The sequence below is a fragment of the Hydra vulgaris genome, chromosome 02 (assembly GCF_038396675.1).
Source record: "Hydra vulgaris chromosome 02, alternate assembly HydraT2T_AEP".
Classification (NCBI taxonomy): Eukaryota; Metazoa; Cnidaria; class Hydrozoa; order Anthoathecata; family Hydridae; genus Hydra; species Hydra vulgaris.
In genome coordinates, this window is record NC_088921.1 from 51,808,272 (window position 1) to 51,835,274 (window position 27,003).

At 28.4% G+C, this 27,003-nt stretch overlaps 1 protein-coding gene across 3 annotated transcripts in view; it reads left to right on the plus strand.

Moving 5' to 3' along the window:
* The first annotated feature begins 9,967 nt into the window (after window positions 1-9,967).
* Window positions 9,968-27,003, plus strand: part of LOC101240406 (glomulin) — a 67,935-nt gene continuing 50,899 nt past the window's right edge. For all 3 annotated transcript variants that reach the window (XM_065791319.1, XM_065791320.1, XM_065791321.1), the window contains exons 1-3: window positions 9,968-10,083; window positions 13,239-13,346; window positions 21,839-21,932. In XM_065791319.1, coding sequence (XP_065647391.1) covers window positions 9,985-10,083; window positions 13,239-13,346; window positions 21,839-21,932 — 301 coding nt within the window. In that variant the 5' untranslated portion in view covers window positions 9,968-9,984. The remainder of the gene's footprint in view (window positions 10,084-13,238; window positions 13,347-21,838; window positions 21,933-27,003) is intronic.

Below are 27,003 nucleotides of genomic sequence, written 5' to 3' on the forward strand. Positions count from 1 at the left end.
CAATAATTTTGCTGTCATCAGCGTATAGTAATATCTTGTTAACGATACTATCAGGAAGATCGTTTATAAACAAAATAAAAAGTAGTGGCCCTAAAACAGACCCTTGAGGAACTCCACTTGTGACGTTCTTCCACTCAGAAACGTGTTCTCTTAGGACAATACTTTGCTTACGATCTTTTAGCCACATTTCGATCAAAAGTAGCAGTTTATTGTGAATGCCGTATGCTTTCAGTTTATGTAGGAGACGTTTGTGCGGGACTTTATCGAATGCCTAAGCAAAATCGGTGTAGATAATATCGGCACTGAAACCTTGGTGTATAGCCTCGGTAAGTATATCGCGAGTGTTAAGGAGGTTAGTCAGACATCGCTTTTTACAAAGAAAACCATGTTGATGCTTGGAGATTAGATTGTTTTCTACGCAATGCGCCATAATATGTTTGTGAAATATTCTTTCCATTACTTTGCACGGTATTGAGGTGGGGAGACTGGTCGATAATTGTGAGCCTTAAATTTGCTCCTTTTCTTAAAGATGGGAGTAATGTTAGATTTTTTCCACAGGTCAGGTACAGAGCCAGAAAATAAAGATTGTCTAAAGGTAGAGTTGAGTGGTATTGCAAATGCTGCTGCGCAGTGTAGTATTGTGAACCAATTCTCATTAATTTTACATATTGCTTGAGTACGATCGTGAAATGTTGGCATACTGCCATCAGGTTCAGTTTCAAAGACAGACTGAAAATAGTTATTGAGGGTGGAGCAAGTTATATTTATATCTGTTTTAATAGTGCCATTGTCCTCTTCGATTGAACGAAGAGAATCTTTGACTTCTTGTTTACTTCTGACATAAGCATGCACATATTTTGGGAAAAATTTTGAATCTTTGACGAACTTCTCCTTATCCTACCGCCTTATTTATGGTCTTCTTTACTACATTGCAAGCAAGTTTATGTTTTGCTCAAAGTGCCTCATGTGTTTCGCACCAGCTGCAATATATTTACCCCAGAGTTTCTCTTTTTTACGGAGACTTTCAAGTACTATGGCGTAATCCACATTGGTTGATTTTTATAAAATGGTGATGTTGTTGTTGGAATGAATTTAATGACTGCTTTGTTGTAGTTTTTAACTAGAATCTGGTAATTTTCATGTACAGAGCTTCCATTGACTTTTTTTTTCTAATTTATAGATGTTATGCAGGATGATAAGGAATTGTAATCAGCTTTGCTCCAGATAAATCTTTTTTTCGTGGGAGTAGTTGTTGTATTTTGCCCCGTCAAAGCAAAGAGTCCGTGTGAGTCAGTGTACTTGACCTCCTGGTGTACCGCCTAGATAATCTGCTCTAGTGATATCTATGGAGCGTTCTGGTTTGTATGAGATTATTAGGTCAAGCGTGCTATTAAAAAGGTCATCCCTATGCTGGCAATATGTTGGAAATGTAACCAGCTGCGTAAAATGGCACTCATTGAGGCATTCTTGAAATTTTAGATCGGTTGGGTGCTTGTGGGCTACATAGACAATGGTTGCTACAGCACTTCCTTCTTCAATGGATTTGTAAAATATTCCATTAAAATTGAAATCTCCATAAAGAAGCATTGATGAGCAGCCTAGTTTTTGAAGAACTGTTTTTGCTGCCAATATGGTACATATTGGCAGCAAAAACATAAACAAAGTAGTCATCGTTGTAGTCGTGAGGACAATAAATACAACCGATAAGAATGATATCTTTCCCAATTTTGATCACACGCCATATTTGTTCAATTTCGGGTGAGTTAAGTTGGGCAACATAAGTTTCCTCAGCTACAATACTATCCTTGATGTACATAGTAACACCGCCTCCTCTGCCGATTTGTCCATACGATGTAGTTGAAAACAAGCGGTTGATGTATCAGAATTGCTTGTGAACCAGGTTTCTGTAAACCATATGACATGCGGTAACAGTGATAAATCTTGGATGTTAGCTAACCTGGCAACGATTTCATCATGTTTATCTTTATTTAGTGAGCATGGTTTGTTGGCCCAGTAATAAAGTGTATCAGAAAAATCGGTAGTTGATGGATCTCTAAGCAAAGCTTTATTGTGACTGTATTGTGGTTGCAAAGTTCGTTTAGGTTTTGCCCGTTTAGGTATTAATATTTTGGTTTTTGATAAATTTCTGTCTAGCAAACTCAACTTGCCAGCGCCAATTGCAGATATTATTATTATTATTATTATTATTATTATTATTATATATATATATATATATATATATATATATATATATATATATATATATATATATATATATATATATATATATATATATATATATATATACAGTGGTGGCCAAAAGTCCTGGAACATCATATTTTATGTTATGAAATCAATATATTTGTGTGAAAAACAATTTATTAGTAAATTTTTTTATTTTTTTCAATAAAATAAGTGTTTATAAAAATTTTAAAGATGATAGGTACATGCACATACATGATATAAGTTCAATATTTAATGGAAGCAATTACATTTGGATACGTTTTGGCATGCTGTTAAAAAGTTTTGTACAATAGTCTGGTGTAATTTCATGGATCCACACTGATTTGATTGCTTCAACTAAATCATTATAGGGTCTAGGCTTTTTGGCAGCAACTTTTACTTTCATAATATGCCAACAATTTTCAATAACATTAAGATCTGGTGATGACCCAGGCCAATTTTCTAGGGTTTGAATTCCTTCATCAGCAAACCACTTCTTTACAATTTTGGCTGTGTGGCATGGTGCACCATCCTGTTGGAAATAAGTGCAGTTCAAGATCTGCATGAAAGGTGGCAACTTCTCCTTCATAACATCCAAATAGACTTTGCTGTTTATTGTGGTATTCTTGGGCATTATCCATAATGGCCCACGTCCTTTGGCAGAAATAGCACCCCAAACCATACAAGACACAGGATCCTTGACACTGCTAACTGCATATTTTGGCCTATATCTACAGTTTTTTGGTCTTCTTACAAAGTTGTTTGTAACATTAAATTGTTTAATACATGTTTCATCAGAAAAAAGAAATTTAGACCAATTTTCTCCAGTCCAATTTTTGTAGCGCTGACAAAATGTTTTTTGATCTTTTAGGTTTTTTAATGATAAAAAAGGTCTCATCTTTGAAGTAAAATTTAATTGGGGCTCTTCTTTATGCCTTTTTTAAAGTTCTACTTACAGTTGATAATGAACAACCAAGCTTTTCAGATATTTCTCTTTGAACTAAACCTTGTTCATATAATGCAGCAATAATTCCTCTTTTTTTAGGTGAAAGTTGTGGCATAATATAGCTGATAAATTGCTTATGAATAATAAAAAACGATAATAAATTGCGCAATATACAAATATGTAACTATAAACATATTGCTATGTAAAAACAAAAGCATCAAACTTTCAAAATTTATACTTTAGATCAAAAATAAATTTTTTTGGTCGTTAAATGTTTTGTTCCAAGACTTTTGGCTACCACTGTATATATAACACAAGATGGAGATGGAACAAAATAAAATTGTGTTTTATAAAAAAAGTGTGTACTAGGGATAATTGGGCGCATATTAATCACCGTAGCATTATTTTGTAAGCTAAAAAGTACTTGATAAAGATATAAAAACTTATTAATTACAGAACTAAACTAGAACAATCTGTTTTTTAAGTAAGCATACACCCTTTGAGTAACATTATTTAAATGTTTAATATTGTTTTTCCTAAGTGCTATAAATGCTTTAATTAATGGGTATTAGTGTATATTATAAAGCACATAAAATAAAAGTAAAATTATTATAAAGTATAACATTACAATTTAATACACACCATTGTATAAAGTTTTAAGATAAATTTCAATTAAAAGAATGACCACAACTGTATGTATGAAAATATGCCCATTATATACTACTAACATGTATACGTATAAAGTTATACCAAAAATTTGAAGCTTATAAAAATGGATCCTCCGAGCAAAGTACTATTTTTACTTTACAAAGTTGTATAAGGGTATACAAGACTTTTATTAAAGTTATTTATTATAATATATTATACTTTTATATATATTATACTTTTATTAAAGACTAAAGTTTACAAAATTATTTTTTTTATATCATCATCATTTATCAAAGTCAAGACATGAAGCTGCTTTTACTTTACATTGTTTTAAGCAAGAAGTTTTAACAATTATGAAACTTTACTGAAAGAAAGGTATAGAGTTTCCAATTTCATTCAAAGCAAAACATACAGTTATCAATGTTTTTTGTTCAACAGATTCTTCCAATTTGTTTACTTCCTTTACCTGTAACTACTTTTACTGGCCTTCGTACGGTTGTTAAACAAGCTTCATCATTTACTGCAACATTTACTGGTCTTCCCTTTAAAACTTCATTATCTGCTTTCATTTTATCGCTTTCACTTTATCGTTTTTTTTTTCTATATTTAAGATCTCAAAAATTAAAAATAAAAAGTTAAAAATAAATTTTTTTTTTTAGATAAGTATTTTAGATAAAGTTAGTTTTAATATTATTACCTTTTAAAAATGAAATGTTAAAAGATCTTTATATAAAATATTTTTATTTATAATAAATACATGTTTAAAACACATTCGCTTAAATGTATAAAATTTAAACAAAAAATATAAATCTTATGATATAAGTTATATGGGGCACTTTGATCCTACAATCAATGAACCCCGCATAGTCAACAATCAATGTGCCCAAATAAGTACAGTTGACATATTGATCCCAATAACTTCTGTAAATATTGTAACCAACTCGAAAAAAAAAAAAATTATAGAACACTTAACACATGTAAGTTTGCAATAAAATGGTTGTGAATTCAAACAGATTTATTGCTATTCATTATTTATCACTACTCATTGCAGATTTATTAATAAACTAGTTGCCCGGAGATTTAATCATAAGCTACCTGTACCAAACCCCACCATTTCTATACTTATCAATTCCACGCCAATTATCTCTATACTTATTACTTATTTACTTCAATATTTTTTTAGTAAAATAGTTCCTTCTAAAAAATGCTTCAAGAGCAAAATAAAAAAAATAACATCTTGTAGAGCTTATCAGAGATTTATAAAATGATTTGTTTTTATCCTAAATGCATATCTTCAATAGCTCAGTGGTTTAGTACGCTGTCATCAGTTGTTTCAGACTATGAAATGACTAATTGTTAAAAATAAAATTTTACAATTTCCTTATATTATACACGATTGTTCCATATATTGCTTGCAAACTCAACGTGTACTAAAGATGCATAGGCGTTTCTCCTGTAGGCGTTTGTACGTAACACTATGGACCAACCGGTCTTTTCCATTTTAAAAATTAATAACTCTGTTGTTATGTGATTTTACTCCTTGAAATTTTTTTCACGTATTTGTTGAATATCTAGACAATAAAAGAAGTCAAACATCATCATTTTTAAAACTACATGTTTTTCGTAAAAGAAATGTAAAGATAAAGTTATACAGTTATATTAAAATAGCAATTAAAGTTACACTTTTGCTTAAAATAAGTTTAAAGCTAAATAATTAGTATTAAAGAAACAGTTACATGAAAAAAAATAAAAATTAAAACACTTTAGTGCTTATCCTATCCATCACTTTCGATTTCAAACAATTCTTTAGCTTTATCAAACAATTCTTTGGGTATGAGGAAACGTGGTTTATTAAAGTTAGATATATAAGGATCAGATATATATAACTATATATGCAGAACGTCTTCATTTGTTGCTGATATGGAACACTTCCTAGCGTAATGTAGCCTATATTTCTCGGAAACTTTATTTCGGGCTTCCTGGGCATCTTTGGATAATTGACCTATAGGCAAGACTGCATAATGCTCTATTATTTTAGCACTTTGTACAAATACTTTAAGAACCGCAAATGGCATGTTGTCCCAGTTACATTTGCACACGTATAATTGCTTGGTTATCAATGTATACTGGCCAAAATTTATATCGAATCCCGATAACATAGTTTGAAGAATTAGGCCGGATAAATAAAAAAAAGCAATTGCTTTTACTCAGTAATTGGTCAGCTTTACGCGAATAAAAACATAAGAAATTTTGCTCAAACTTTTATTCACGTAAAGCTGAACAATTCCTCCAAAAACGCTGAGTTTAAGTAATTGCTTTTTTTTTATTCACCCGGCCTATTATATATAACCTCTGATTATTTCTTCATCAATACCATTTATCTCTGCAGAGCATTGGTAATTTTGGAAAAATCTCCTTACCGTATTTCCGTCATTGCTATTACTGGAACCTTGACGTAGTTTATCAATGTGCAAACCAAGCACTTCTCAGAAACGATTTTGGACATATCTTTTCTTGTCTTCTTTAAGTTGCTTGGTTTTTGGAGTTTTGCATACCACTTCTCAAAACTTAAATTGTGAGAAATACGAAAGGTCATTTTCATAAATTTTATCCATGCGTGTAAAGTTGAAAATCCGTATTTAAATTCATTTTTATTTTCAACTCTGGTTGTAACTTTTAAAAGATTGTTCACTTATCTGGGAATTGCTCCACAAGCAGTGCAGGAAGCACTGGATGATGTGTTTGCAAACAATTAAGCAACCATTGTCATAAACAGTTTATGTTTGACTTCGATGACTTTGTTGTCAATTGACTTAAGAATGAATTGAATAATTTTGGCTCCAATTTCACTGACAAAATCTGTGGTACAAGGTATACTATAAATAAATTAGCATCCAATATTTGTTCGTTTTTTTCCGGTAGAGTTTGTTTATACTCACTTTGACCAGAGGATCCATCACATCCCCATTTAGTGAACAGCTCAAGAATATTGTAATTTGTCGATCCTGACTTTATCTTTATAATACGGCAAACTGTAGAGATCTTGCAAATTGGTTTTTGCTCATATACTTGTCACCATTATACTGGATGCAAGCAGATAGCAAGTTTTTTTCTTCACTTAGTATTTGATACGAGCTTAAATTCTTATCAACAAGCCTGTTGCTTAGGTACGCATATTGGGCTTTGGTTAAAATCTGTTTCAATACACATATTCAATGACTTCTTTTTTGTAAAGGAAGTTGCATTATCTGGATTGAGTGGGTTTTGTAGAATGACTTCTTTTTTCTTATTTCTGATAATAGTAATAATTGAAAATTCGTCATTTTCACCCATGGATTGAAAACATTGCACATAAGCGTTACAGTCATGTCCCATTCCATACTTAGTTTCATATTTTTTTCGTTTCTTTGTGTTTTCTGAACACTCGTCAAATAGTTTTGTTGGGGTCCTATGATTCAACCGAATCGTAAATTTCAATTTAGAACCGAATATGAGAAATTTATTACACAACCGAAAATATTCACGAAAAAAATTAGAACCGAAATAATTTCAATCGAATTTTTGATCGAAAGTCATAATTGTATTTAGAACCGAAAAAATTTCGATTGAATTTTCGATCGAAAGTCGCGAAATAAAGTTTTTTAATTAAATTAAAATAAAAAATGAAAGAATTTTGTAATTCGATCCAAATTATTTCGGTTGTAAAATTCGGTTCTAAAAGCATTCGACGCAAGAAAGGATTTTGTAATTCGATCCTGCAATGAAAGTACACTTTTCGGTTTTAAATTTTTCGGTTGTGAAATATTTCGGTGATATTTTCGAGGATAAATATTTTCGGCTCTATCATGTGACACGCGAATTTATATGGGGTCGTCCATAAAGTACGTACGCTTTTTTCGTCCACCCCCCCTCAACATTTTGCAATACGCTTTTTTGAGTACCCTCCACCTCCCTAAAAGTACCTACGCTTTTAACCTATTTATCTAACATTTTATGATATTTTTTCAAATTTAGTGTCTCCTTTCTTTTATAATTGATTTACTGCCCTCCCATCTCATATACGCCATTTGCAGATCCCCTATTCCCCTTCGAGCGTACGTACTTTATGGAGATCCCTAACCTCCTCAAGTTGAGGGGCGTTAAACTTAAAAAGAATTGTTTTTACGATTCTCTTCTAGAGTCACGCGTTAAGCTTTCGATTTCACAAAAATGAGTGTTTATAACGCAAAAAGTCACATGCATATTTATTTCTCAAAAATTACACAAACTTCATCATATTTATAAGTATTCGAAAAAGTGAAAAAAGTATTCAAAATTTATTCTTAATTACAAGTAAAATACTGCAAGCTTTAAGAAAAATTTAAAAACAATATAATTTAGCATAATATATTATTTATAGTTTTTTAATTAATATAGTAGTTTCAAAGGAAATAAGCGCAATATTTTTGCCAGCTAATTTAAAATTCAATAAAATATAATACATGATATCAACCTTATTTTTCTCTAATTTTCAAATTAATTTTAAGATAAATACTTCTTTTAACCGAATGGTCTTTCACTTGTTTTTAGCTACTTAAAAAGCTTATTTCGATGTTGACTGATTTGGCAAGAATAGATTCCATTGTATTCAAAGTCAATAAAAAATTATTACATTTTTCTCCCTCCAAGTTTTACTTATGCGCTGTATAAACAGGAACTGTTTTTCCAAGCTGACAACATATGCTTTTATCACTCGTCATGTCTGCTGAATCATAAAATTTTCTAGAGACCCTAGGGTTTAGGGTTTCTGTATATATATATATATATATATATATATATATATATATATATATATATATATATATATATATATATATATATATATATATATTTATATATATATATATATATATATATATATATATTTATATATATATATATATATATATATATATATATATATATATATATATATATATACGACAATAGACTATTGTCGACATAGACAATAGACTATTGAATAGTCTATAGTATAGACAATAGACTATTGAATAGTCTATATCTATGACAATAGACCTCAAAGGTTTCCGAATTGACCTTTTCACTTATTAAGTAATACAGACTGAATCTACTAATAAAAATAAAAGACGTATCCTTCTCGCTTTTTCGAAATTTGCTTTTAAAAATTTGTTACTTTTTAATTCAAATAGGTAGAACATGTAAAGAGTGCTGCTACATAGATGGAGGGTTTGGGCAGGCAATCTACAATTAAATTAAATATATACATATATATATATGTATATATATATATATATATGTATTTATATATATATATATATCATTGTGTTAATTAACCCAATGGCACTGCATATACCTGCAAAATGGGTTTAAAATTCCAAAAATTGAATTACCTTTTCTTTTTTTTTTTAGTAATAGAACTATTTTAATAAAAATTCTCAATATTTTGTAGAACAATAACTATTATTATTCCCAATATCGCAAAAACAGGGTAGAAAATATATTCCTGGCGAACACCCTTTATATATAAAAAACTTTTACTAGTTATAAATTCTAGGCAAAAAATGAAAGTCGTTATTTTACTTGTTCAAAAATAAATTATGTTTATAATGCAAAGAAATCTTGTTGCTGTGGTACCCTCCAAGATTTATAGTTTGTATTCTAAAGCAAGAAGTATTTTGTACTTGAAGTCTAAAAAAATAAAATACAAATAATAATAAAATTGTTTTTCACTTTAGTAATATAGGGTTAGGGTGACCATTTGTTACAGTTTTTAAGCAGGATAGCGCAGCGTGAAACTAATTTTAACTCGTTTAGCATTGTGCTCTCCTACGTAAAAACTGGGATAACTATCAACCTATATAGAGTGCTATTCAACAGTTTGATTAAACTAATCTATAGTTTAATTGTGGATATACACAATCATAATATACAATAAGAAAAACATGAAATGTTTTTCTAGCTTTTTAACATTTGAAGTTTTTAAATGAAAAAATAATCTATTATAAATATTGTAGTTAATAAAATTCGATTAGTAAATACCCATTCATTTTTCTTTTTTAAAATTAGCATTCTTACAGTCTTACTTAATGTCAGCCTTATGTCTTATATTTTTTACAGTCTTAGTTAATGTCTTTTTTTAAACTACAACTTTTTTGATTTATTAAAGAATGATAAAAAATGATAAAATTTTGGTTCAATGTAAGCAACTTTTGGAAGACAGGAATATGACTGAACTTTTAAAGATATTAAGCTATGATGAAAATAGGGTAAGATTTCTATATTTTTTAATAAATACATTCAATAATAATAAACTTGTACATCTCAGTAACTATTTTAGTCAACAGCTTACCTAGGAAAAATCTAATATAAAACTCCAATTTATTTGTGGGTAAAGATATGAGAAGCTTAATTTTGGATGGCAATCCTTCTAGTGGTAGTATTGCAATAAAAATACTCTGTCCTGGTATCCCAAACCAGATCAAAATTCATTTACTGATAAAAAAATTGTAATTTTTTTTTGTTTTTTTTGTAAAATAATTAAATTTAAAACATTTTTAAAATAATTGGTTTTTAATTTAAAAAATAAAAGCTTTAGAAGAGTCATTAAATATTTTTTAATGACTGTTCTATCAATATGCTTTGCTCAAGCTTAATTTTTAATTTTTATAATAGTCTTTTTGGCTCTTTTAATTTTATGTTACAAATTTTTTCTTACAAAAAACTTTCTTTTTTTATATTAGTGTGCACAAGACCATTTCTTTGTCTGTAGCTATGTTTAAGTTATGAATAACAGGTTTATGTCCTTGGTTTTATGTATACTTATTTATTTGTTTTTAAACATACGCAAATAATCTAAACAGAAAAGTTGAAATGTTAACACAAAATAATTAAAAAATACTTAATATAGATCACTTATTTTCCTGAATTATAAAATGAAATAAGATTATAAATAAATAAAAATGATCATAAATATATAATCTATTTACAAAAGTGTTGTAAACCTGATGTATATACAGGTATAAATTGTATAATATTATTAAGGTTTCTAACAGGATGTAATGGGGCTGTATCGGGGGTTTATCAGAACTGGAGGTTTAAACTAAGGTTTTCAGTTCACTAGTTGTAAACGACTTTTATATATTTTTAGCTTATTTTTTTAATGATAAAGCAAATTGTTTTGAACCACAATTCTCAGTTTTATAGGTTGTGCTGCATCCTAAATTTAAATCCTTGTTATAACTTCCGATATAAAATTATTGAAGCAGGAGAAAATGAATTAAAATTTCCATCTTTTTTGGGCACAAGTTTATGCTGTGACATCCCATATTTATATGTGCTGTGCTATAAAATGAATTGATTTCAATAAAGCACATTTTAAACCACTGTTACACCTCCGATTAATCTCTGTTTATATCCCTAGTTAATTTTTATATATTTTTATATTATTAAAATATACAGTAGCACAATCATGTATAGTATGCATAATATAAATGTAAGATTTAAACAAATTACGATTAAATAGATATATAGAATCTTAAATAAGGTAAGGTCTTTCACCTTCAATTTCCATTCAATGGAATATCAAGTTAAGATTAAAAAAATAGATAGAGTATTAAATGAAATAAGGTCTTTTAACCTTCATAAAAATTTTTTTTATGCTTATTTAGTTAAGTTTTATTACAAATTAAGCTCAGACAAAGGTCTTTTAATTTGGTATGAATGGTTTGTAATATCCAGTAAGTCGAGTTATGGGTGGTGCAATTTAGGTACTTGTAGTTGTTTTATTAGGAGAATATAAGTTATTAGTTACAGTTTGCAAATGGCAATTATTTTTTAATATAAGGTTATTTTTTATCAGCCTCTATGTTATTGCTAGTATTCATAGCTGTTGTATTATCTTCTTTGGATAGGTACTAGGAAAGATACTTTAAGATTTTCAGTTGGTTAAACTATTTCTTTAATGTGGGAAGTTGTACATGGTGCTAAGTGTTGTTGATACAGTGTCAATTTGGCCCTTTTTATATTTTATATGTGTTGGTAGGTATGGTTTCAAGCAAGGTAACTGGTTCTACCAGTGAGTCTCTTTTTTCAATCATAGGTGATTTTTGTGCAAGACAGTATTACCAGAGTCTACTAACAAGTCTGGTAAATCAACACCAGTGACAGTTGTGCATTTGAAAACCATTAGTTTTTTTTAGGAGTGATTTAAGTGAGGATAGAGCTGCAGGAAATATCAGTTCCAAGTCAGTTTTTTCTAGGTCAAAACTTTGTAAAGCCAATAATGTAGGATAAATTTTGTGTTTTGCAATAGTGGTTCAGTCAGTAACTCCTGTATGGCATAGTTTGATATGCAGTTGTTGTAGTATCACAGGAAAGCAAAATCTGCAGCAAAATTTCATTTCTGCATTGGTAAGACATCAGGAAAGAATATCTGCAGCAAAATTTCAGATCTATATGAAATATTGAACTGATATTCAAATAGTTCTTTTTATTTCGGAAATTTGTCCAGGATTGAAAAGAAAAAAGAGGACCTTTTGGCCTGTTGAAATATCAAAAATTAAAAATAGTAGATGTCTCCATCAACAACAACATTCCTTATATAGTCATTGCTTTTCATTCTATGACAGAATGGAGACTTTCTATCCTTGATTGAGCTCTAGAGAAGAATAAAACACCTCTTCCTTCTTGGCTTAGCATTCCACCAACTGCAATTTGAGAAGCACCAGTTTTAATTTTGAGTGGGATATTTGGGTACAGTGTTGCTAAAAATGCAGTAGTTAGTTTCATACTACGTCTTTATGTGTTTTTAATCAAGCAAACAAAAATTTATTAATTATAAGTATTTGCATTTCTAAAATGAAAATTAACTTATATTATAATATTGCGATAACCTAAATGTATAATAAAAAATGAACTTTTCATATATATTTTTTATTCTTGTGAAGGTATAGCTCAAAATAAGTTCATCACAGTGTGACATTGATTTGTCACGCTGTGACACTCTTATTTTGGCAATAACTCATAAAATACAAAATAAAAAATAAATAAAATTTTATCCTAATGAACATATATTTCTTTACCAAAATAATATAAGTTTAAAAAATTTTGTTATGCACATAGGTATTATAAAACTACACTTCCTCAATTAAAGCAAAACATCGAGGTGTGCGAAATTGCTTTGAGTTATTTAATAGCTGGCATAGCTTCATATGAAAAAGCAATATTTTTACTTATTGAATTTCAATATGTTAGCTAAGTATGTGTATTTTTAGATATTAATTTTAAATAACTGAAGTCATGATAATTTTTTTTTTATTTTAATTTTTTCTTAATGTTCTATAATTTTTTTAATCAGTTATCGAATTATTTTTTCATTTTATTAAACAGTTCAATAAAGATTGTGTAAAACTATATGTTACAGGAATTTGTTGTTGTCTCTGGTTGGGAGCTTATTGGTTTATTATGTAAGCAAATAGGTTATGACTCAAATGATCAAAACAGTTTCAATTGTATAAAACTTTTACAAAAGGTATGCTTTTGCTAATGTTGTTTGATTGTTTATAATAATAATAATGTTTCTTAATGATATTTCTAGAAATTTAAAAAACTTATTAATTTTCGGTTTTACTTTATCATTCCTCAGGCTGGATAAATAAAAAAGAGCAATTGCTTTTATTCAGCGTTTTTGGAGTGATGGCCCAACTTTAAGTGAATAAAAATTTTGAACAATTGCTCCTTTTTGCGAGAAAGCTTTTACTCTGAGCAATTGTTCAGATATGAGAAAAGCGTGTGAATAAAAAAGCTTTAACTAAGAAATGTTGAGCAATTGGTTCTTTTTATGAGCACCTATAACAGTTATTTTTTGTTTTATTTTTGATTTTTGGACATAATCATTTTTTTGTTTTGTTTTAAACAACAGGAAAAGTATTTCTCTACAACTAACATGTCAATATCAAATTCACTTTTTTTGGAATAATTTCTTCAAGTAAGACCCAATTCGAGGTTAAGTTATCGTGAACTTACCAACACATTCAATATTTCTTCAAATGCAGTTAGAAACATTTTAATTAGGAAAAAAATTGGTGTTTATGAAAATGTTGATGGCCAGTGATTGCAAGATTAAAGTGGTGTAAGGAGAGAATTTGGTAATCTTTGATGAAGTGGAAGCAAGTAATTTTTAGTGATGAAAGTACTTTCAAAGTAATAAATAGAAATAGCAAAGTTCTTATTAAAAGATTTAAATTGAAAAAGTATAGTAATTGCTTTGTTGAACCGAGGTTGTAAGGTTGCTGTGGGAGTGTTGGTATTTGGGGCTTTGATTTTGACAGAGTAAGTGTGTGCAACATTTATACAGGCAGAAACAACCAGCATACATATTGTTCCATAAGTGAACATGCTGATTGATCAAAACAAATAGTGGCAATTTCAGCAAGATTTAGCGCCTTCCCACATAGCTTAAACAGTAAAATCATTTATAAAAGAAAACAAAGTAGATTTATTGCCCTGGCCAGCTTGATCACCATAATTTAATCCAATTGAATCTATTTGGGCTTGGATGGACTAAGAATTAGTCAAGGTCCAAATCAGATCCATATGAAACCAATCCATTTAGCCGTTTTTAATTTATTTGAAATAGCAAATAAGATTAAGTTTTAAAATTCCGACCTAAGTAACTTTTAAAATTCACCTAAAACCTTATGTTGTATCCCATGAAGTTTTTTTTTTGAATTTAAAGGCAGTCCATTTGCTCATTGTATAAGTCTAAAAACTCAAATCATTTGTTGGTAGATTTTTAAGAAAACTTACTTAAAAGTTTTTTAAATAATGTTGTTTAAAATAATATTTCTCTGTCCGCCATTATAGTTTTTTTTTTCTGTAATGCAACGACACAATTGGCAATAGCAATATTTATCGGTTTCTTATTGGCTAATCAGAAACCGATCAAGTTAGTTATCGTCTATAGGACATTGCTTTAAAAGAATTAATATGATAACAGTGGCTATAATAACAGAATAACAGTGTTTTTATCATCTAGCTTCATTTTTTTATAATCTTCATTTTTTTATCATCTAATTTCATTTTATAACTAGTTCTAACATGCTAGAACATATTAAAAAATATTAGAACTAGTTCTAAATTAAGAAAAAAAAAATACTTTGCTAAAGATCACAAGAAAGTTTTTAAAAAATTTTTTATGTTCTGTTTTAAAAAGTAACGATTTAGCTTAAACATTTATTTAAGTTGAATCGTATTTCTACATGCAGAAAAAATATTAAAATTGTTTTTTCTGCATGTAGAAAAAACATTTCAAGTAGAAAAAATGACTTAAAATAATAACATTTTTTGTTTTTTGAGTTTTTTGAAAATGACTTAATATAATAACAATAACAAAATGATCACTTGTATTTGTGCATCTTAATTTTTAAACTTGTATCACTTGTATTTGTGCATCTTAATTTTTAGCCCTGTGTCAGGCTAGTTTCACTTGTTTTTTAATTTCTTGTTTTGATCTGAATGTAGATTTTTTCAATGATACAGTTGTTAACATTTAGTTCATTCATAACGTCGTCAACTTGCTTCTTATCATGATTTTGGCATTATTCAATATTATTCTTTTTAGATAAAGAAAACCAAAGATAGCTACAAATTTCTCTCTGTTTTTATTTTGTGTTTTCATATTCTAACTTACTTAAAAACATGTTAGAAACATGTCTAAAAACATGTTAGAAACATGTCTAAAAACATGTTAGAAAATGTTAAAACTAGTTTTAAATCAAGAAGAAAAAAAAACATACTTGACAAAATTAACAATTGAACTTAAACTGTTTTTTTTGGAAGTAGAAAAACATTTCAGGCAGATCGTGTTTGTCAACAGAGTAGTTTTCCCAAAGTGCTTCTTGATAAGATTTTCAAAATTTTTCCCTTGCTTTAGACAACCATAATCTGCCTGAAATATTTTTCCTACTTGCAGAAAAAATCTATTGAGCTTAGAGAAAGTAAAAGATCTTTTTATTCAACTTAATTTTAAAGATCTTTTTATTCAACCTACACAGTATTATTGTAGCTAGAGATTTTAGTCTCAATAAAAAGCTTTACAATAGTAATGTTTTATAATATAGTATTATATTTTGAATAATGTTAAAAGTTGATAATATAAAATAAATGAATTAACGTTGTTTTGTTATTGTTTAGTATATTGAAAGAGTTATTCTTGTTATATGCAATAATGTTGATGAGGTAGTTGCAACAGTTTACAACATAGATCTTTTATATTAGAGAATGTAGATGCTAAGGTTGGAGTAGAAAGAGAACAGGGTTATCTAAAGCTTACCTTATCAGTTACTTTAAGGCCAGGACTAGATCTGCATTCAAGTGGGAAAGAAAAAAAAGAGAAAAATATTCTGATGAGTATGAATGTAAAGTTTCAAAGGATTTATATGAAAATTTGTTTTGGGATACTAATTAGAATTGTTTCTATTTGCAAGTAATTATGTCTTCAATAAACCTTACTAGAGTGTCTAATAAAGGTAAAAAAAAGTTTTTTTTTTGTCATGGTAGGTATGTGGATTGAAAATTTTAAATTGATCAAAGGCTAGATTGTTATATATCATTGGAAAGGGCTTCAATACAGTATTTTAAAGGTGAAAAAATCATTAAAATCGAATAATTCTGCTAAAGGTTATAAGGTTTTTAGTTGAAGAACCTGTGGTCAAAATTTAATTTTTCTTCGCTTAAATTGTTATAACTTTGTCAATTCTTATCTAAATACCTATAACTTGGTATCAAAAGATAGGTGTATCAGTGGGCTACAAATTTATAACTGCGTCCACCTATTGGGCATTTCCTGGGGGATAGAGAGGGTGCTGAACTACCACCTTCACCCTAAAAATAAGCATATTTCTTTCGATAAGGAGTGTTTTTTTTTCAGCAAATGATAGTTATTTTATACAAAAAGTTGCTATAATTTTATTCCAGACCAACAACAATGAGTGGTGTTTATTAAAGTTGGTGGTGGATATGGTGGTGATGTTTTAACACACCCTAATTTCAAAAATGTTCAATTCTCAAATTATAAATAAATATTCCTATATTTAATAAAATAAGTGAAACTAGTTTACAGTATAAAAACCATAACAAAAAAATTGTTTTACAAGAATTTCATTTATTGGTGGTGTGATTGGTTGTCTTGTCGGAGGAGCGCGTGCCCCCCCCCCCCCCAAACTAAAAAAAAAAAGAAAGAAAATAAATAAATCTTTATAATAACAATTATAATTATTTTAAAATAAGTTAACAATTTAAAACCTGAATTATGCTTTTGGCACCAGGTATAACCTAGTAGCTAAAGTTAAAGACCACAACCAATCTTACTTTTGAAAAAAAAAGTATTTACGCTGCTATTTATAAATTTTGGTTAAGTTGAGAAGTTTGTTAAATAGGGTGGTAATGGTTACCAACATCCTAAAATAAAATAATTTTTGATATTTCGTTAAATATAATTCATTTTTTATTATTTTCATTTCAAAATATATCAGTATTGTATCCTATAAAAAAAATGTAACAATCAATTTTATTTTATTCTGTATTAAGATATTTTAGATACTCTAAGTTTAAATAGTTGTCTTGGCTTCACCAAATGGCAATCACCAAAAAAAATTTCAAGACCTATACTCTATCTTATGACATGATTGTAGCCTTTTGAGAGTGATGATATTTTCAAAAGGAGAATGTTATTAGACTATGAGCTAGCCTTAGGTCATAGTCTAATAATTAGTCATAGGAATGACAGTAGTATATTTTTTATTCATCTGTGAATGAATATATTCAGTTTTCTTTTTAATGACATAATGTCTTAATTTGTACTACTAATAATGACATAATCAGTGTCATAATCAGTGTCTGATATTTGTTAGTTTCTTTGAGATTTAATATGTTCATGTCTTTTTTAAACTTTTTAGTTTAGTAATAAAAATATAAAAATAGTAAAAAATGACAGAGAAATGTTGTGTGGGGAAAGTTTTAAATGAAGATTGCGACAAAACATATTATTGTAGAATGATTAGAAGAATAAAACTAAAAGATATTGTGAACACAGATGTTAAAGTTTTAATTCAAAGAATTGGACACACTTTTGAACTAAATGAGGAAATATGTTTTCACCATGAAAAAGCCTATATTTCTAGATATGAAACGCTTCAAAAATACTGCTGTGATCCGTTTAAAGTCCACATGAAAAAAATTATTAATTGTGTAAAGTCAATATTTTAACAGCAAGTCAACATAAGATCAAACCTGGTCAAAAACTTTGCACTAACTGTTTGAATAAATTTATACTTGAACAAATTAAAGGAAAATTTAGTCAAGAAGATGAAGACAAAGATGTTGGTAATGAGGAGTTTAGTTCTTCAGACCTAAATAAGACAGTTTTAAATAAGAGTGCTTCTTTACTGGAAATATCTCCTCTAAAAAATGTAAGTAAACATGACAAATTAGAATATGGAAAGCAAAAAGTTAAAAAACTGGAAACAAGTATGACAAACCTAGTAGCATCAGCATTGGATACAGGCCCAAAAGAAATAATATCTGAGAAAAAGCAAAAGTGCATTAACTGTAATGATTTAGACAAACTTTTAGATGCAATAAAGGAAAAAGTAAAAATCAGTTTGAATGAAGAAAAAGTTCAGTTACTAACATTAACTCCTGATAGTTAGTCAATTAAAAACTTGTAATGCATTTTCAGTTTCAGACCATCTTGTAAAGAAAGCCAGAAAGCTGAAAAATGAAAAGGGAATACTTGCTAAACCTGAGGCTGAAAAAGGACATCCTTTGGAGGATATTGTTAAGCAGAGAGTAATTGAAATATATAAATCTGACGAATACACTAGACAATGTCCAGGAAAAAAAGACTTTGTTTCTGTGCATATAAATAATGTTAAAGTTCATAAACAAAAATGCTTAACATTAGTTTGTTTAAAAGAACTTCATCTGGAATTTAAGAAGTTATACCCTGAACACAAAGTTGGATTCAGCAAGTTCTGTGAACAAAGGCCAAAGTGGTGCCTTACTGTTGATAGTAATGGAAGCCACTCACTTTGTGTATTTTCTTACCATCAAAATGCTAATTTGATGTGCTCTGCTCTTCCTAACTGCCATTTAATATATTACAAAGATTTAATGAAAGTATGTGTTTGTAATATAGATAGTTGAAACTGCATGTTTCATCTATGTTCCAACTGTCCTGGTAAAATAAATTTGAAGACTTACTTAGAAAATGTGTTTGAAAAGAATGATTTTGATTTTGATGATCAGATCACATATAAACAATTGGTGTCAACTGACCGAACTGCACTTATTACAGTCCAAACAAGCATTAGTGAATTTATTAAAATTTTAACTGAAACTTTGTATGACCTTTGTCACCACCACTTTATCAAAGAAGCACAGTCTTCCTATTTATCAGAGGCAAAAAAAACATTAGACCAATATATGGTCTAATGTTTTTATGCACTATTCTGATGCATAAAAATCAGAATAATGCATAAAAATGCATTATTCTGATGGATTTTGCAGAAAACTATAGTTTTCTTGTACAAGATACTATACAAGGGTTTTACTGGCCAGCCGATCAAGCTACCTTACACCCATTTGCTGTTTATTACGAAGATGAAAAAGATCACCTTAAATGTGAATGCTGTTGTTTAATTTCTGACCATCTTTGTCATGACCAATCAGCAGTCCATTGTTTTCTCACAAAGTTGCTCCCTATGGTCAAAATCAAACTACCCACAGCGAATAAAGTTAAATACTTATATAATGGTGCTGCGTCACAGTATAAAAACTACAAATGTCTAATAAACTTAATTTATGACATTGTAGATCACCAAATAAATGCTGAGCATCACTTCTTTGCTACGTCACATGGCAAAAGTCCATGTAATGGAATAGGAGGTGTAATTACAAATCAGATTCTCACACCACAAGATCTATTTACATGGGCTCAAAAAAACATCCAAGGTGTTAACATATTTTATCTTTCAAGTGATGATATCGATAACCATGAAACAACTTTTAACCTTCAGAAACGATATGAAGGGATGCGCACAGTTCCTGGAACAAGAAGCTATCACTATTTTGTACCAGATGGAGAGAAATTGATTTTACAAAGAATCTCTAGTGGTACTGTCTATGATACTCATGTGTTAAATGATATTAACTTGATTTAAAAAAATCCTTCAAATTTTCAACCCAGTAAATTGCATGCTTTTACGATAAAGAATGGTACATAGTACTTCTTGTTCCTGGAACAAGAAGCTATCACTATTTTGTACCAGATGGAGAGAAATTGATTTTACAAAGAATCTCTAGTGGTACTGTCTATGATACTCATGTGTTAAATGATATTAACTTGATTTAAAAAAATCCTTCAAATTTTCAACCCAGTAAATTGCATGCTTTTACGATAAAGAATGGTACATAGAGCTTGTGGTTGATATTTGTAATGAAAACCAAGACGTTAATGTGAAGTTTATGCAAAGAAACAAATTAAATTTAAAATGGACAAACGATGCACAATCAAGTCAGTGTTGGGTTCCATTTGACAAGATAATATGTCAAATAAGTATTCCATTGATTAAAAGTGTAAGTGCTTGTGACTATATTCTTGCTAGTAATGACTATTACAGTATTATGAGTTATATAAATTAGAGATAAGCAAATTAGTTTCTTGTATACATACTTTTTCTTTTAACTGATTATCTTACTCTATGAAAGCACTTTTTTAAAGTATAGTTTGTATAAAAATTGATGTATAAATTTTGTATGTGGTAAGTGGTATTTTTTTGTTCTCCTATTAAAAATATCATCACTCTCAAAAGGCTACAATCATGTCATAAGATAGAGTATAGGTCTTGAAATTTTTTTTGGTGATTGCCTATATATAGAACCTCAACATTAAAAAGTTTCATAATTAATTTAAACTGTTTACGCTACTTTCTATGCCAGCAAAGTCGATGTAATTTATCATAATTTTTAAAAAAAGTGATTTTTCAATAGGCTGCTGAATGTGCTAAATTAATTTTTAATGCATAATTTTGATTATTCTAACAAGTGGTGACCCTAAGTACACAAAGGTAACAAAAAAATCTACTTTCTGTAAGTAAGTATCAAACTGTAACACGTTAAAGTTCGAAAAAATATTTATAATGTTGCAATATTTAGCAACTTTAAGGTACAATAACTCAAAAACTGTAAAAAATCAGTCAAAAACAACTGCAATAATGAATTATTTGGGTGAAAAACTATTACCCTACAGGTGATCACCATCTTTATTTTAAAAATTATGGTTTGTCGAAAACCAAAAAAAACTGCTGTAAGCTCCTGATACACAAATTTTTCGGATTTTGGTCATTTTTAATTCAATCAAAAGTGGTGTGGTCAAAGTTTTAAGCAAATCTGAGATGGTACCCTGGGGAACTTTCAAAAAACTAGGTGATTTGATATAGAATAACCCTATATATGTATATATATATATATATATATATATATATATATATATATATATATATATATATATACATATATTGCAGGACCTGATAACAAGATTTCAGTGTACTTGATTTATTGCAAATGCTATCTTACTTTGGGAATGGTGTTATTGATTTTAAAAGAATCAACTAAAATACCTTTTCAACTACCAAGTTTATTTAGACTGAGTTTAAATGATTTTGTATGATTCTTGATAACTCAGTGTAATTTTCTGCTTGTGATAGATATTGTATGCTTTTGTACTACACCACTACCACACTTTTATTACAAACTTCAAGTTTAGATATTACTTTTAAAGGTTTTAACAGGATCTATGAACACTTTAGCAACTGAGGCATGAATACATATGAATATATATATATATATATATATATATATATATATATATATAATATATATATATATATATATATATATATATATATATATATATATATAATAAAATACAACTTAATTGATATTCATTTTCATCATTTTTAGGTATGTTCAGCTAAAGAAATAATATTAGGGCTAGACCTGGAAAATTGCTATTCAGAGAATGCTTTTCTTGTTGTCATAACAGTCTATACAGATGGTGAGTTTCTTTTTCCTAATTCAAAAGTTTTCATTTCCTATAATTTTGGTGAGTATAGAGCATTGATGATATTCAAAAATTGAAAAAGAGATTTATTTCTTATCTCATAATATGTTATGAATTTAAATATCTTATCTAAAATTATGTATCAATATGTACACAGTATAAAATACATATGAGCAAGTTTAGTTGATCTGCTGTATAGTTAGTTTGTAGTGGTAATGATCATAATTAAAAATCACACCCAACACAATTAGAATTGAAAGAGAATTAAAATAAGGGCTTGGTAGAATAAAACTGCATTGAGTTTTTGCACTCACCCTTCATCACCCTCAACTCTAAGAGTAAAAAATAAATTCAACATTTAATGGATTCAACATACAATGGACTATAGTTTATGTTTGGTACCATTAGTAAATATTGTTTTGCAAATCTTTTTATAATGTGATATTGACAAAATCACAATAGATTTTCTTAAATGCAAACTTAATTGTTATATTTATAGTTTGAAACTCTAAGAGTTGAAGCTGATAAAGGGTAGGTGCAAATTTTATTTTTTTAAAAATTTCAAGAAAATACCATTCAACTTTAACTTTTTGCAAACCCTCAAGCTTTAGTTATAGACGGTTTACTTTTCATAGCGGAATGCAGTTTTAATTTTTTTAAGTACAGTAAAGGATTTAAATTATATGTGAATAGTGAACTTCATTTAACCCTTTGTTGGACGCAATAATGAAACACGTGAAATTAGGTGTAATGTGTATAATAGACTCAGAGTTAAAAGTTGCTGTTTTTTACAACCCATATAAATACAAAGTATACAAAAGTAATAACCGACCTTTATAAAAATGTTTATAAAAATAGTTTTAAATCTTTCATGAAAAAAGTCAGTCTTATAATTAATATTACAATTTAAGTAATAAAACAATCTAGTTTCAAAATAGCCATTATTAATACTAAACATCAACACTTTTCAAAATATTCCATTTGTAAGCCACATTAATGTTACTTAAATCATATTTAATCCAAATTAGATATTTCATGTTCACTTGAATTGATGCGTTCGGATAAAGAATAGCATGGTTGACAGACTAAAGCCTGATGACTCATACAAAGAGATTGGTTGCATTTTTGACATTCATACTGAGATAACCTTCTTATACCCATCTCTAAAGTACATGTGACACAACTACGTATTTTGGAAGTTAAAGGGGATAGCAATTTTTATTGATCAACTTTTAGACAGAATCTTTGCATACTTAATATGTAGGCTATAAGGTATTCCAACATTATTCATGCTTCTTCTCTGTGAATGTTCGAATACCAGTTCATAAGACAACTCTTTTAGAAACAATCTTCGTTTTTTTTCAAGATTATTCCCAATATAAATTACTTGTGAATTTGATACCAGCAACATTAAGTATTGTGTAGAAAATTACCATAAGCCACCATAAAGTGTTTCAGCTCACGTTATAAGAAACGCTCATTTGATCTGCTGCATCAACTTCACACTAAGTTGATTGTAAAAATTAATTATTTCCAGTTTCATTTGTTCTCCAGATGGATTCAGGGTCAATAGCATCGTCATTGTGCAAACTTGAAACTATAATGACATTCTTTCGAATCCAAATAAAGGTTCAGCCATTCTCATCACCCCATCATATGGTTTGTTTCTAAAACAGAAAGGCCCTTGTGGTTGTTGCCCAGCAAAAATTTCCAATTTGGCAGTATAAAACATCCTGGCATCATCTAAACTATAAAGTTTTATACCATATTTGTTTGGTTTTAAGGGTATGTATTGCCGAAACAGGAATAGTCCAGGGGAAAATATTGATGACGGAATTTCAATCTACCTTGAAATTCCATCATCAATATTTTCCCTTAGACTAAAACTTTTCTGACAATTATTGACAGATGTTTCAAAAATTATTCAAACTGAGGCAAGGGGTTTTTTTTTTTTTCTTTGGTTTATTTGATCATTAAAATGAGGACAACAAATAAGTGTCTTAAACCGTTTTAGGCTCATAACAAGATGGAATTTTTCAATGTCATCACCTTCTTTTCCCCAAAGATCTTCAAACTCATTCGGTTTGCTCTTTATACTCCTGCTAAATACAATAGTCTGATGAATGCTTTTGCCACAATTATGTCAGTGGATTTAATATCTCTGTCGCACAAACTTTTACGTCAATATAAAGATTTGTGTATGTGACAATCAATTCAAGTATATTGTCAATAAAAAAATTATTTCAACATTCATATGGAGTTTTGGCATTTTTTGCATTTCCAATGACTCCTGGAAGGTGAATGCAAATGTTGTGTGGCTTTCGGCATTGACTTTTTTTTAGTTGTTTATTTAGCCACTTTGTTTTTTTATCTTCACCTATAAAAGAGTTTTGTTCTTTTTTGTCTTCTTCTGTTTCATTTTCAGATTACTCAGTTTCTGAATTAGGAATGCGTTGCTCAACTTCATCTTAAGAGTCTATATCACTTTCTTCTGCAAAGCCTTCAATTTGTGCGGGTTCTTCTTTAACTTTTTCCTCGAGTAACTTCCTTAGTTCATCTAATTGAAACACCATTAAATTTTTCTTAAAAAAAATAAGTTACAACATATTTGGCGCAATGTGCATGTTAGGCCATTTGAAGATTTTCTATTTATTTTTATAAAATGAGTATAGATATGAGATTCAAACTATAAATATGACAATTAAATTTGTGTTTAAGAAAATCTATTGTCGTTTTGTCAATATTGCATTAAAAAAAGATTTGCAAAAAAATATTTACTAATGCTACCAAACTTAATCTATAGTCCATTGTATGTTGAATCTATTAAATTTTGAATCTATCAAATGTTTAAATTATTTTTTTCAAAGGAAATTAAAAAAAAAAAAAAAAAGTTTCAGCAGTAAAAAGATTGTTTCTAAAATATTTAACTACTAAAACTACCTGGAGGCTTGGAATTGACAAATCTTAGGCTAAAAGGTTAAGCAGATAAGCTGAATGTCTATATGTAGTACCATCATTGTGAGTTTTTATTTGTTTCGTTTTTGCTGCTTTATCAGTTATTACTCTGCAAGCCTTACAAAAAAAATATTTTGTAATAGAATTAACAGCTACATCAACTAAGTAGTTAAAAGTATGTGAATGGCAAGATAGATATCTCAGTTTGTTGTTACTGTTGCATAAACCATTGGCTAATTGTGGAGAGTGCTCAGCCATCAATTCTTATGGTTATGGGATTATCATGAGGATTATGGGATTATCATGAGCATGAGATTATATTGTCTGAACAGCTTTTCTTGTGGCACTATCAGATTAGAATTGATATTGGTAATTTTTACCAATATCAATTCTATTCAAAGGGTTATAAAAAATAGATTATTTTGATAAGTTTTGTGACCGTGTGACCACTCTGAAAATGAGTTAGTTGCATCATTTTTTACTTGCTCTTGACACTGCCTTCATTTCTTAAAAAAGTAAACTCTGAATATGTTAAGAAAGTTATTATGAAAAATATGTTTAAGTTTATTATATAATTAGTAATCAAAATAGATTTATTGAAATTGATGTAATTAGGTAATTGGTTAGAATATGAAACAAAAAATTGATTTAGTTAGATAAGTTATACAATAGATATAAAGATTAAATATTATGTACTATATATATTATGCATCATATGATTAATATGTTAAAACTAATTAAAACAGGAGTTATTTTTAGCTATTACATTTTTTGAATATAAATAGATTATTTAAGTTAATAAATAATCATTAAAAACAAAAAAAAATTAAATAATTCAATTTAAAGTTTAGTTAAAAAAACCGTGTATTTTGGTCTTAGTGACACCGCATTTAAACTTAAATATGCTAACCATACAAAATCTTTAATAATATTATATAATAAAATTGTCAAAAGAGGTATGGAGGTTAAAAGAAAGTACAGTAAACCTGACAAAATAATAGAAAATTGTAAAGCATTGTCGATCTTGCAATCCCACGATTAAAAGGTGCAGCCTATTTTTATGTGAAAAGTCATAATATCTTATACCAATGATAACTTATCAAATAAGAGAAATGAGTTGGTATCTATATGTAGACTTGAAAGCAACTCTTTTTTATCAAAATACGATATGGGTAATCAGGCAATCGTTTTAAGATTTTTCTTTTTTTCTTATTTTTTTTATATTTTAACAACGGAGCACACCACTGTAACTTTATATCTTTAGGGTTTTTTTGTTCCTTGTTTTATATTACATGGCTGATGATTGCCTTTAGGCATAAAACTATTAGAACCATAAAAAATTGTATTTTCTTTGTTTATAAATTTATATATATATATATCATTACTTTTGTACAAATATTCATCCCTTTATGACCCAGGAACATGGGGTCACAAAAAAGTCATAACTCTAATACATATACCATATATATATATATATATATATATATATATATATATATATATATATATATATATATATATATATATATATATATATATATATATATATATTAGTAGTGTTCAGAAAAAAAAATTTTAGAATTTGAAAAACTAAACTGTCTAATTGAACCACTCTTTCCTTGCCCTCAAAGCACATGTTTGGAAAAAAAAGGACCCAAAAATGACCAAAAAACAGATTACTTTAAGTGTCTTGAGGACAAGGCTAGCATAAATATTTATAATTAATTTTTTTATCTATATTTAATAATAAATATCTATATTTTTGATTAAAAAAGTATGGTTTTTTTCTTTCTCAAAAAACAGTATAACTTACATTTTAAATTGGCTAAAAAACATTTATTACGTGGTGCAGTGTTGTTTTTATGACCTATTAGACAATTAAATTAAATCTTTGTTATTTAGATTCATTATATAGTTTGCAAATGTATATATTCAAAATAAGAATATAATTTCTCATTTTATGCACATTTATTATTTGTAATATTTTAATCAGAATAAAATAAAATACTCCTTAAGTTATGACTACAATTTTTTAATTGTCTTCAAAAACCACACTTCACATTTTTTTTTACTTTTTTGCAAAATTTGGAGATTTTATTGCAAAAAATGT